Source organism: Aphelocoma coerulescens, assembly GCF_041296385.1.
Source record: "Aphelocoma coerulescens isolate FSJ_1873_10779 chromosome Z unlocalized genomic scaffold, UR_Acoe_1.0 ChrZ, whole genome shotgun sequence".
In the NCBI taxonomy this organism is placed as follows: domain Eukaryota; kingdom Metazoa; phylum Chordata; class Aves; order Passeriformes; family Corvidae; genus Aphelocoma; species Aphelocoma coerulescens.
The window spans coordinates 1,319,581-1,331,666 of record NW_027184085.1 but is presented as its reverse complement, the minus strand read 5'-3'; the positions used below and the strand labels follow the sequence as shown (position 1 = coordinate 1,331,666).

The window sequence follows — 12,086 nt, the reverse complement described above, 5'->3', positions numbered from 1 at the left end:
CCCACCCTTGTCCCAGGGGGTTGTGTTGGGGGTCAGCTCCGTGGGTGTGAGTCTGGAAAACTCCTGCCGGCCCACAGGGAGCTCTGGGCTGTGGAGGGGAGCCCCTGTAAGATGCCAGGGACCTCCACAGGAACGGGGTTGCCTCAGGGCAAGTGGTCTCCTGTGGGTTGGCCTCCCTGTGTTCCCTGCTGACTGATCAGAAATGCATCCTCAGTAAATGAGGTTGTCTCTTGTTATTGTGGGTCAAGGCACTGCTTGCCATTGAAGCAACCTGAAATCCATGGCTGGGACAGCAGGCACTTGGTAGCCCGAAAATCCCCGTTGTTTTGCCTGTCCCGGGCCGCTCCCTGCCTCAGTGGCAGGTCCTGCCCCTAATGACAGAGCATTGCTAACCAGCCCTGCTGGCCCACAGAGATCAGTCCTGACCGGGGGTTTGGGCATGCGGGAATAAATAGGTCCCGAAAGGAAAGGATTAGAAGTGTGTAATGGCACACAGGAGCTGTGGGGATTGTCCCCAGCAGAGCCATGCCCTGCTGCCCAGCAGCCAGTGGGAGCCGGTCAGAAAACGCCTTTTCCATTGGGAGAACGCAGAGCTTGGACACCTGCGTTCCTTGAGAGATGGAGCTCGGGGACCCCTGGAGCTGATAATGCCCCGCAGCCGCCCCAATTTAACTTCTGTGCCTCATCTCACTGCCTGTCTTCTTCCCGTCCAGGGGGCCACGAGCTGGAGCAGATGCAGCTGATTCTGGAGACAATCCCCGTTATCCACCAGGAGGACAAAGAGGAGCTGCTGAAGGTGATGCCCATGTTCATCAACAGCACGTGGGAAGTGCGGAAGCCGCTGCGCAAGCTGCTGCCCGAGGTGGACAGCGAAGGTACCGTGGTGGCCACTGGCTCGGCAGCGTCCTCCCGGGGCTCCTCCCGGCTCCTGTGTCTTCAGAGCTTTCCTTGGAGTGTCACAGGAGCTGTCCTGCAGGGCCAAGGGCACCAGCGCTGGAGAAGGGGGTTCAGGTCCCTGGGGGCCGCAGCGGGTGGTCCCAGCTGTGGCTCCCACGTCCCCACTGCTGCCTCCTGTCCCCAGGCCCAGCTCGCTGTCCCGCCGCAGGACAGCCCTCGCGATGCTGTAGCTTGCTCACAGGTAGCTCTAGGGGTGAAATACTCTTCCAAGGCACCTTGAAGGCACATCCCCGGCTTCCCACACCTCTCCTCGAGCTGCGAGCGAGGGTTCGGCCCAGAGGTTCTTTTCAAGCCCCGTTTGTTTTCCCGCCGTGCCTCTGTCATGGGCACGGTTGTGTAGTACAGCAGGACACAGGCTTTTCCCTCACAAGCGCCCAGACCCCGTGAGGTGGCTGTTACAGGCAGGAACACTGACCAGGTGCTCTCCTGAGCTCCTTCTGAGGGTCAGACTGGACCTGGCCACCTGCTTTTGGGAAGATGTCAAGACCAGGCTCAGCTTACGTGTGCTGGTGTAACTCTTCACTGTAAGACGTCCTGTGGTCCTGGCGACACGATATCCATCGGCCTGGGGTGCCCAGGGACCGCGTCAGCCTCCAGCAAGCAGGAACAGATTTATTCCCTGCCATTACTGCAGGGAGAAAGGTCACCCTTGCTCTTTGCATAATTCATTGTCGTTTTCCTGCCTCTCTGACCCGTAGTACATCATAATACATAACCCGCCGTGCGTTGTTCCGCCACGCTCCGTGCCCGCAGTCAGTGACCTCGTGAGGCTATTGATTCCTTCCTGCTTAATTAGCCCGAGCGATGAGGTGATCTCGCGGGAGACAGTTGGAAATTGGGTAATGTTTAAGCACGGAGGCAGCACGTGTGGCTGTGCTCCTGCTGAGGGCTCCTGTCCCTGCAGACGCTGCCCCTGTCACGCAGTTACACCTTCAGTGGCGATGTTCCGAAGGTGCGGAATGGAGCCATGTCCGAGGAAAGGCATGTATTCATTCTTATTGCCTGAACTCAAAGAGACTTGCCCAGGAAAGAATCAACGGGATAAGCAACAGCTTCCGTGACAGGATTTTACCTTTTCACATAACCTCAGCAAAAGGAGTCATCAAAGCAATCACAGCAAACCCCCTGCGTTTAGATTTAATTGCCCTTAAGTTTCCTGTCATCATAGGAAGAGTTCATGCACCACAGTCTTTCTGAAATAATTCTAGCCACTCAGAGTTCTTCAAATATTAATGGGTAAAATAATTTCATAGCCCTGGTCACGCCGAAGGCTTTTAAACATTGCAGTAAATCTAGTCCACTTCAGTTGGGCACAAGAGGTGAAAGCGGTGTTCTGAAATGCCGTGTGCTTGTCGAATGGATCTGAGAGCATGGGGTCAAATCCCAGCACCACCCAAAGGTCTTTCTGGGGTGAGATCTCAGCATCCTGCTGGGGGCCGTAGCACTGGGTGTGAAACGCACTTCCCCTGCTGTGCTAGAAGAGGTGGCACCTGGGGGCTGCAGGATTGCTCTCCTGCAAGCTCACGGCTCCCGTGAGGGCTACAGGGGATGCAGCAGGGGCTCAAGTGCCTGGTTTAGGTCCACCTGGGGCGTGACCTTTAACTCATTCCTTACTTGGAGGGGATTTGTCATGGGGGGTCCACGAGACCCATCGTGGCAAGGAAGCTGTTACTGCCTGTGAGGAATTAGTGAGCTTATTTGTCTCTGCTCCGCAGCTATTGATTTTCTGGAGAAAATACTGACATTTAACCCCATGGATCGATTAACGGCCGAGATGGGCCTGCAGCACCCTTACATGAGCCCGTACTCCTGCCCCGAGGATGAGCCCGTGTCTCAGCACCCGTTCCGGATCGAGGACGAGATTGATGATATCCTGCTGATGGAAGCCAACCAGAGCCAGATGTCCAACTGGGACAGGTACAGAACCAGGGCTGGGCTGGAGAGCAGGTACTGGCTTAAATGCTTTCGGCAGAACTGGACTGGTAAGCCTCTGACGTGCTGTTGGCTGGGTTCCGCCACACGTGTTCCAGACCCATGAGGAACCCCTGCTTTTCCCTCTTTATACCATGTTGCAATTCCAGCCCAAGCTGGCGCCTCGCTGAAGCCGACCACCGGCTCACTGTGGATTTCCACAGGGGCTGGAAGCCGAGCCTGCACATCCTGGTCGCTGAGCACCTCTCTGCTCATGGCTTTATTCACAGCCCGTGTTGTCTTCAGTTGAGTTTAAGTGGCTCTGTGGCCCTTCCCTCTGCCCTCTGTCCCTATAACACAGGTTACAAAATATTGTCATTCTGGTACCTTTTGGGGACGGGGCCTGATTGGGAGTGCTACATTCATCACTTCTCAAGCTGCGTAAGCCCCAGAGGCCACGGATCTGGGGGCCTTGTAAAAAATCCTGCATTGTGTTGACATTTAAATGGGTTGCTGAAAGCCGTACTGGAAGTTTGGAACGGATCACGGCCTTGAGCTGAGGTCTCTCACGTCCTGGGTGATTACCCCAGTTACTGTGCCAGTCCCACAACTGGGGCAGGTAGAACAAAAGAAGAAGCAGCTAAGAATTAACTGGGTTCAGTTTTCTGTAGAGCTCCTTCCAGCTGAGGCGGATGAGCTGGCTGAGGATGTCTGCAGCATTGTTCCTCCCTGCATGGCAATTAAATCCCCTCGCCTTCCTAATCCACTAGATTTCACTAGCATTGAAAAAATTACCTAAAGAAACCCCTTGCCTTCGCTGTCATCAGTCTCTCTGCCAGAGTGAAGAAGTGTCAGGGGGGAGCCAGGTCAGTCAGGTGAAGAGGAAGGCTGGAAGCAGGATGTCTGTCTTCAGTGAATCCCCACAGTTCCAGCATCCCTGCCAGCTGCAGCCCCCAAAGCAGCAAATCAGTTGCTGGAGGTCACTTGCCACCTTCTCCTCAGTCAGCTTCCTTGTGTGACACAAGCAGCTGAGGCTGAGGCTGTCCTGCCACCCAGCTGGGGACATGTGGTACAGGGCTGTAGATTCTGCAGCACCAGCCGAGTGTTTGCGGACAAGAGATGATTTTGGCTGTGCTGTGGGACACCTGAAGAGCAATCTGCTGATGTGACAGAGCACCAGTCCCTGGGATAACATTTCTTTTAAAGGCAGCTCAGTTCAGAGCCAGTAAATCAGATGTCAGACCGTGGCTAGGAATGGGTGTTGTCAGGTAATTGTGAGTAAGGGAGTTCAGCTGGCTCGAGAAGTTACCCACTCAGCAAGGTGACCCTTCAGGAATGCTCCTGGTCCTGGATATCAGGGTAAAGTGGTGATGTCCAGTCTCAATGGGGTTTAAGTTCATCTCTTTCACTGTTCTGTCACCAGCTCACGCCGTGGTACCTGTCTGGGCTGGAGATAAATTGGTTATTAGTGTTGTTAATCACGTTTTGCTCCTAAGCAGCAGGGAGGGGATGCACGGACATCTAAAGGACGGGGCCAGTGGGTTTGGTTGTTGGGCTGTTACTCCTGCTTCTGGTCCTGTCGCAGGCTCTTGGTGAACTACTCACCCCCGACATTTTAACACACCAGGTGGTTGTCTCTGCTATCAGTAAGACGCTAGAGCAGAGCAGCAGCAGCAGGCCAAGCCAGCAGCAGTGTGTGTGCTGGTTTGGGCGCTGCTGCCCCCGGCAAAGCCGTGCTCCCTGTGTCTGACAGCAGCGTGTCTTTGGCAGGTACCACATCAGCCTCTCCTCCGACCTGGACTGGAGACACGACAAGCACCACGACATGGACGAGGTCCAGCGGGACCCCCGCGCGGGTTCTGAGTCCACCGCCGAGGAAGCACAGGTTGACCCACGGAAATACTCCCAGAGCAGCTCGGAGAGGTTCTTGGAGCTGTCCCACTCATCCATGGACCGAGTATTTGATGCTGATTGTGGGAAATCGTGTGATTACAAAGTGGGGTCGCCTTCCTACTTGGACAAATTGCTGTGGAGGGACAGTAAGCCCCACCACTACTCTGAGCCCAAGCTAATCCTAGATTTATCCCACTGGAAACGGGCAACCATAGCGCCCACAGCTGAGCTGTCGCTGGAAGAGGAACCCTCCAACCTCTTCCTGGAGATTGCTCAGTGGGTGAAGAGCACGCAGGTGGGGCTGGAGTGTCCCAGTGCTCTGCCGGAGATCCAGGAGCGGAGCCTGCCCTCGTCTCCGCGCCGTCTGCACAAGGAACCCGCCGAGGTGAACAGTGAGACCGACCCCGAGTTTGACCTGGACGTCTTCATCTCCAGGGCGCTGAAACTTTGCACAAAACCCGAGGATCTTCCAGACAACAAGCTCAACGAGATCAACGGGGCCTGCATCTCCGAGCACCCCGGGGACATTGTTCAGGCAGAGGTGTACCAGAAGGAGCGGTGGTGAGGAACCCACGCCCGGGAAGCCCCGCTGCGCCTCCCTCTTCCTCTAGGATGGCGCGGCCGCTGCCCGGGGCTGAGCGGCTGCCGACCGTCACTGAGCATCCGTTTTTAACACTGTACCAAATGCCTTTTCCAGGAAAGGCCACGCACAAGCCACATGCCCCTTTTGATGCCTTAGAAGTGCTTCTGAGGGGATCAGGAGGTGTGAATGGAATACTGAGTTTCTTATACTGCCTTAACAATCTTGCCTTGCGATCTCTGGGACCTGTTTGAAACTTAAATGTACGAGGGGAAAAATGACGGTACACGGTAGGTTTACAAACAGTAGTCAAATCAACTTCTTTTCCTTTCTTTTTCTATAGCAACTTGAGATGACAAAGACAAAATCGGCATTTTCAGTATGGTCAGATACCCTCCTGGTTGGACAGGTTCCCAAAATGCCAAACTTTGAGCTCCTCTGAGGCACCTGTGTGAGTACAGGTGTGGAATTAAAGTGATGCCAGCCGTCGGTCAGCAGCGAATGGAACTAGAGGTAGAGTTTGGCCATGAGACAAAAAAATAACTCTCTGAGGATGTTAATGGGGAAGAAATTTGACCTACAAAATATGGGCCGTTGGGGATTTGTTGTGGTTTTTTTTTCTGATGAAGACAAAATTTTTGCTAAGTGCATTTTGCTGGTTTGTGGTTTCTCACACCAAAACTTTCCCTTCTGTTGCGCGGGGTGCAGTAGGGGGATGCACGGGGATCTGAGCTTTCCGAGTACTTAGGAGGGCCCATGCGATGCATTTCAGCGTGAAAACCTGGTGCTGTGAGTCCTGCCTCGGACAGCTGCCCATTAGACCAGCAAATTCCAGTGGTGAGGGCTGGACAGGGGCGGAGAGCTGGGAACGGGGTGTCCCGTGGTGTGCTGCTGCCTGGCACCGCCAGCCACACGCGCACAGACTCAGCAAGGGCACCCGCCCGGCTTTGCCACTGAAAAAGGAACTAAAGTACTTCTGGATTTCCTTCTGACAAAGATCTTGTGAAGAAAACATCAGTTCCTGCAGCATTAGGTTCATAACTGGCCACTTGGCTCCCAGCATCTTTGGAAGATGCTGGTGTCAGCAGGCAACTGTGTGTAAATAGGTGAAGACACAACTGATGGACTGTAACTTCTGTTTTCATCCACACTTCTGAGCACCTTAATAGTTGATCAGCTAACAAGAGTTTGTATATGGAAGAAATGTTCTATACTTCTATTTAGTCAAACTCGGCAGCTTTTTAAAGGGGAGATGTGTAAATAGTGCCATACAAGACAGTCTCTGCTTTCCTCGCCATGCTGTTGCTGTGCTCTCCGGCACAGTGGCTCTACTTACATTTGTAAAAGATAAACTGCTGTATTAGTAACTGCAAGGCCCATATTTAACTGCTCCTGTATGAGTTATTTCTACCCTTTTAACAAGCAACCTGCTAAATGCTCTGAGATGTGAAGAAAACTCGTGTGAGACTCGGATACCTAACAGCAGTGCTTACTGTATTAACCCTGGTGTCTTCTCTTGCCGGGACCGGGTGCAGGTTTAGCTGTAGCAGGCCTTGACGAGCCCAAAAACGTGTTCTTACTGTGAAGATCTCACATCAGGGTGATGGAAATGCCACTGCTCCAGCCGATGAGCAGCACCGGTGCGAGGGCAGCCGGCTGCAGGGATGGGATGGGGTGCAAGGCCAGATGCAGGGGTGGAGAAGGCATTTGGAAGGCAAAGCTGATGGAGAAGGCATCAGAAAGGCAAAGCCATTTGTCTCTGGACTTTGCTCTGAGTGTTTGGGTGTCCCCCAGAGTGGTTTAGAAAGGGGGAATGAGACAGAAACAGAGGTTTGGTTTCTGGTGTGTTGCAGATAATTGATATACCTCAACTAAAGCTCAGCACTTTCACTGGTGGTGGGGGAGATTCAGATGCCAGGAGCAGCCACTCCTGCACTGGAGCAGATCCAATCCAGCCCCGGCAGCCCGCAGCTCGCTGCCCGCGGTCCCGCTCAGCCTTGCTGTGTGCCCAGCAGCAGCCAGCAGAGGCTGGGAGTGGGATTGCCGGGCTCGAGGGAGCAGGCTCCAGGGCAGGAGGAGGCAGCAGGAGCCACAGCTGTGTCCCATCGCCCCTCGGTGCCCACAGGAGGAGCCGATAATGCCCATCCTCTGACCGGAGAGGCACCGGCGCTGCAGCCGGAGGCGTCAGCTCGCAGCCAGACGCTGGGGAGCCGGCAGAGTTCAGACCCAAAGGATGGGGTCAGCACGGTGAGAGCGGACTTTGGAAGCTCTTGGGACAGATGGAACAGCCCTCTGCTGCCCTTGGGTTGGGCACGGAGAGGCGCCGGCATGAGAACTCGGCACGGTCAAACCACGCCAGCGCTCTCCTCGCCAGGCGGTGGCGGTGGCCACGTCCTCTGAAACCAGAAGCCATTTTCTGTGGGCTGTTACTTCTTCCCCAGAGGCCTGCAGGACTGTTTGTTACGGCCATGGAAAGAAAGAGTTTTGCTTTAAGAGTATTGTCTTGGGGGCCCGCAGTAAAAGCGTAACGTTGACTCCGCAACGAGCAAACGGAGCGCATTGCCGCCACTCCGGAATTTCCATCTCGCTTCCTGAGCTGTTATTTAATGTTGTTCTAAAACCTCAGCGTCACATGCTGGGAAAAGGGGATAAGAGGGGTGGCTTTAATTTGTTACCTGAGTGTGCTTAGCTGATCACGAGCCAGATCTGTCTCTCATTTACAGAAATAAAATGTAAGGCCTGAGCCTTCCTTGCGTGGCAGTGTGTAATTATTTTATGAATTATTATTGTTCTTACTGTGAAGTGTTCATTCCAGTACTGGTGTCTAGGTTTCTTCCGCAAATCACTGAATTCATCCAGGTTGGAGAAGACCTTTAAGAACGAACATGAAGAGCTGTGTCCCACGGATTATCTGCATTCTGGGGTTCCTTGGTGCTGGGCTGCTTTTCACCTTTGTTTTGTTCACAGCTTTGTTTTGGCAGGTTCAGGCTGTCTGAGCACTCAGGGTCACAGGCAGGGAATTCAGGCTTTGTCACCGCCTGCATTTCACGCAGCTGGAAGAAGCGTTCAGTGCAAGATCACCCGTCAGGTATTTCAGTCGGCTTGCAGAAGGCACTCGCTGAAAGAGACACAGGAGCACTGCTGCTGCTGATGGTGCTGCGTGGTGGGCCCCGAGGCCACGTGGCCCTGGGATGGGTGGACAGCCTGGATTTAGCAATCTGGGCCCCAGCTGTTCCGGGTTTTATTTAAAGAACAGCAGAGGGAGCAGAAAAAACCCTCTGAAGGAAAACCCTCTCCACGGGGGCTGCTCCTGGGGGCTCCTTGCAAGGATCTTCTCCTGCCACTACGCTGGCCACAAGCTGCAGCCTGGGAATCCATCAGGGAGATGATTTAGAAACGCCTTTAAATGTCAGGAAGATGCCTCCAACGGTGCTGTCGCTGCCCCACTGATTGTTCTTCCTCAGTCGCAGATATGTGACTATTTTTACTGCAGTTTATTTTTGATCGTGCTGGGATTCAGCAGCTGTTACACCATCGCAGAGCTGCACTAACCAGATCCTCAGAGCTTTACCATTGCAGTAATAAAAATACCAGCTTCAGCTGGCTTTTGAAAGGGGCTTTGGGGATATCCCGGGAAGATTTTCCTGGGCAAATCCCACCCAGATCCCAGGGTAAAACCACAACACAGTGAATTTTACGAGTGGACTTTTTGGAGACTGGACTGCAGATGATCAGTCCTGTCCCTCTGAGCAATTCCACGCCACCATCTCCAGCTTTTGAGAGCTTGCAGTGAGAACACTGTACAGTGTGGCATGCAGGCATTTCAGCTCTGAAATGTTCTTTTTTTTCAGCTGGTTCTGAGAGGGATTGAAGAGAACAAATGCTCCATATGGTGTTTGCTTGTGAATTGTTGCCTTTGACGTTCTGAAAGGCAGAGTTACATTTTGAAGCAGTTCGATATTCGGGCGAATGGAGTCCTCTGAAAGTGCACCTCTGCTTTCTGAAGCCATGCTCAATATGGTATTTTAACCTGCCATCTGGGCACTGGTGAAGCTGGTTTATAACAATCATATTGCTAAATTCAGAGTAGGTTTTTTTTAATTTAGGAGAAAAAAAAAGATTCTGTCTTTAAAAATACAACCTTTTCACGCAGGGTCTCACTCTGTCTGGTCTTGGGTTGTGGCAGGATAAAGTGTACCGAAAGGATCTCAGAATGGCTGCTTTGATTAATGCTGCAGCGAAAATTGGGTGTTTGAGGAAGTTTATATGAATTTTTATGAAGCTTTGTGGAGAATATAGCTAAGGACATCTTCGACAGCACAGGCTGTTGTGAAAAACAGAGTTAATTCCTGTGTATGCCGGTGTTGCGTGAAGTGTTTGTGTGTACCAGAGTACATTGATGTAAGTTTCAGCAGCGTGTGACATTCCTGGCAGAAGATGCAAAGGTGCTGCAGGGTGTGAGCTGAGCTCTGCTCCCCCTCTGTGCTCCCGTGTCCGAGGGTGAGAGCTGCCCAGAGCCCAGCTGTGGCCACTCAGTGAGGGCTTGGGCACTGCCCTGGCCGCACATCCTGGGAATTCCTGCGTAGGTCACACTGGTGGTGCATACCTTGGGCAAAACCTGGGGTGATTAAATGAGACTGTGATAGTCCAGTCTGCAGGATGGAGCAGGTAAAGATAACCAGTGTGTGATCAAAGGTAATGGCTTCCCACTGCCAGAGGGCAGGGACAGATGGGATATTGGGAAGGAATTCTTGGCTGTGAGGGTGGGCAGGCCCTGGCACAGGGTGCCCAGAGCAGCTGTGGCTGCCCCTGGATCCCTGGCAGTGTCCAAGGCCAGGCTGGACAGGGCTTGGAGCAGCCTGGGAGAGTGGAAGGTGTCCCTGCCCAGGGCACGGGTGGAACAACGTAAGTTTTAAGGTCCCTTCCCTCCGAAACCATTCAGTGATCGTGTGTTTCCTTCTCTTTCCCCCACTGCCACCTCTCCTGTGCTGCACGCTGACATTCCAGTGTGGGGAGAGCGTTCCCAGGTCAGCCAGCTCCCTGGGAGCGCCGTGCCTCCCTGTGTGAGCTGTGCGGCTCTGGGATGGAGGGGGCAGTGCCAGGCAGGCGGCTTCTCCACTCTTACTGCAGTAACGGCTTAAAATCCTGGGACGATTCTGCTGGTCCATCTGGCGTTTCAGGAGGGAAGTGGAGGTCAGTGGAACAGCCTGAACTTGGGCAGGTCCCTGGTGAGGGGAGTTTCAGCCCCAGGGTGAGTAACCATCTGCCTGTGGACAGGGCCGGGGGTTGGAGCGGGCAGTGTCCCCGTGTTTCTGTGTGCTCAGCCCGCTGCCCTCCACGCAACAGGGTGGGTTGGTGTTGTATGGGTGGGGTGAAATAGGTGACAGGATGACGACTGAATGAAGAAATACTCCCTTTAAAGTCTGTCTCTGAATCCTGCTGGCCACTGCTGACTGCTCCAGTGCCAGCAGGAGTGTTCAGTGAGAAGCTTCCCATCACACACCTTCAGTGCTGCATCTCCCGGTGGCTCCCCACGTCAGTATCCAGAAGGGACAACATTTCCCCAGCAACCTGAAGTAAGGGAAGAAAATGCTTCCAGCCCGAAGCATTCTTCCTGTGCTCTGCAAAGCCCTGTGCCCACGAGCAGCTGGATGCCGGGAAGCCACCAGTCACCCAGGTAAGTCCTTCCCTGAAACACTCCGCAGTGTTTAGGAGGGGAAAGGTGGAAGGAAACCTGCCACGTGCATGCCCTGGGCTCAGCCAGGCACAGCAGAACTCCTCTGTGTGTGCGCACAAACACAACGTGTTCCATGGGCTGAACACCTGCCCAGCCTCCGGATCAGGATTCCGGACTGGGAAGGTTTGTTTCCAACCTCACAGTTCCATCCTTCCATCTCATCACAAAGCTCAGCCACATCTCACCCTCCTTCACCTGTGGAGATGAGAATTCCTGCATTAGGAGAACTTCTCTGTGCTGCTGTAGGAATAAAACCCCCAGGAGGGCAGCAGGCCACAAGTGAAATGCGCAGAGGATCCAGGCTGTCCTCATACAAACCATCTGCTTCTCCAGCTTGCTGCAGGGGGTTGGTACTCGAGGTGTTCCATCCCTGAGCAAGGAGCCCACACTTTTATAGGAGTTTGATGTGCTCTGGTGTTTGTGGGTGTGCAGCATTCACATCCTACCTACCACAGAAGACTCATCAGTCCCCAAAGCAGTCCGTGCAGGGGGACAGGAGAGCCTCACCTGAGAATGTCTCCTCAGGCTCTAGAGTCAATCCTTTGGCACAGCTGGCTGTGAGGAGGGCTGGGCAAGGCAAGAGGGACAGATGCACTGCTGCTGTGTGTCCACTGTAGGCAAACAGTGCTCAGGGAGGTCCATAAACAAGAGAGAACCCTCCTGGACACAGTTAAATAGGAATTGGAGGGGGGGACCCCAGATTTTCCTTGTGTAATCCCCTGCAAGTGTCAGCTGTGAAAGGAAGGAAGAAGAAAAGCCTCTCTCTCCAGAGAAGATGGTGTATGATGTTTATTCATGGCAGGCTGAAAAGTCTGTCACTGCAGCAAAACAAGGCCTCACATTCGGGTGCTGCTGCCTCTAACTCAGCCTGCTGAGCAGCTCTGTGTCCCACAGCCCCGAGAGCTCATAACTCTCTTCCTACGTCCTAAAAGGATGCAGAGAAATCAGCTTTTCTGGCCAAAATTAGCACCGAATCAGGGGCTCCTGTTACCCGTGCGTGGCCTGTGC

The 12,086-nt window shown here is 53.6% G+C and overlaps 1 protein-coding gene across 3 annotated transcripts in view; it reads left to right on the top strand.

Annotated features, from left to right (window-relative positions):
• The window catches only part of MAPK4 (mitogen-activated protein kinase 4), a 44,558-nt gene extending 36,474 nt beyond the window's left edge, over positions 1–8,084 (top strand). For all 3 annotated transcript variants that reach the window (XM_069002035.1, XM_069002037.1, XM_069002038.1), the window contains exons 5-7: positions 714–875; positions 2,673–2,874; positions 4,639–8,084. In XM_069002035.1, the coding sequence (XP_068858136.1) occupies positions 714–875; positions 2,673–2,874; positions 4,639–5,326 (1,052 nt within the window). In that variant the 3' untranslated portion in view covers positions 5,327–8,084. The remainder of the gene's footprint in view (positions 1–713; positions 876–2,672; positions 2,875–4,638) is intronic.
• Positions 8,085–12,086: the final 4,002 nt, after the last annotated feature.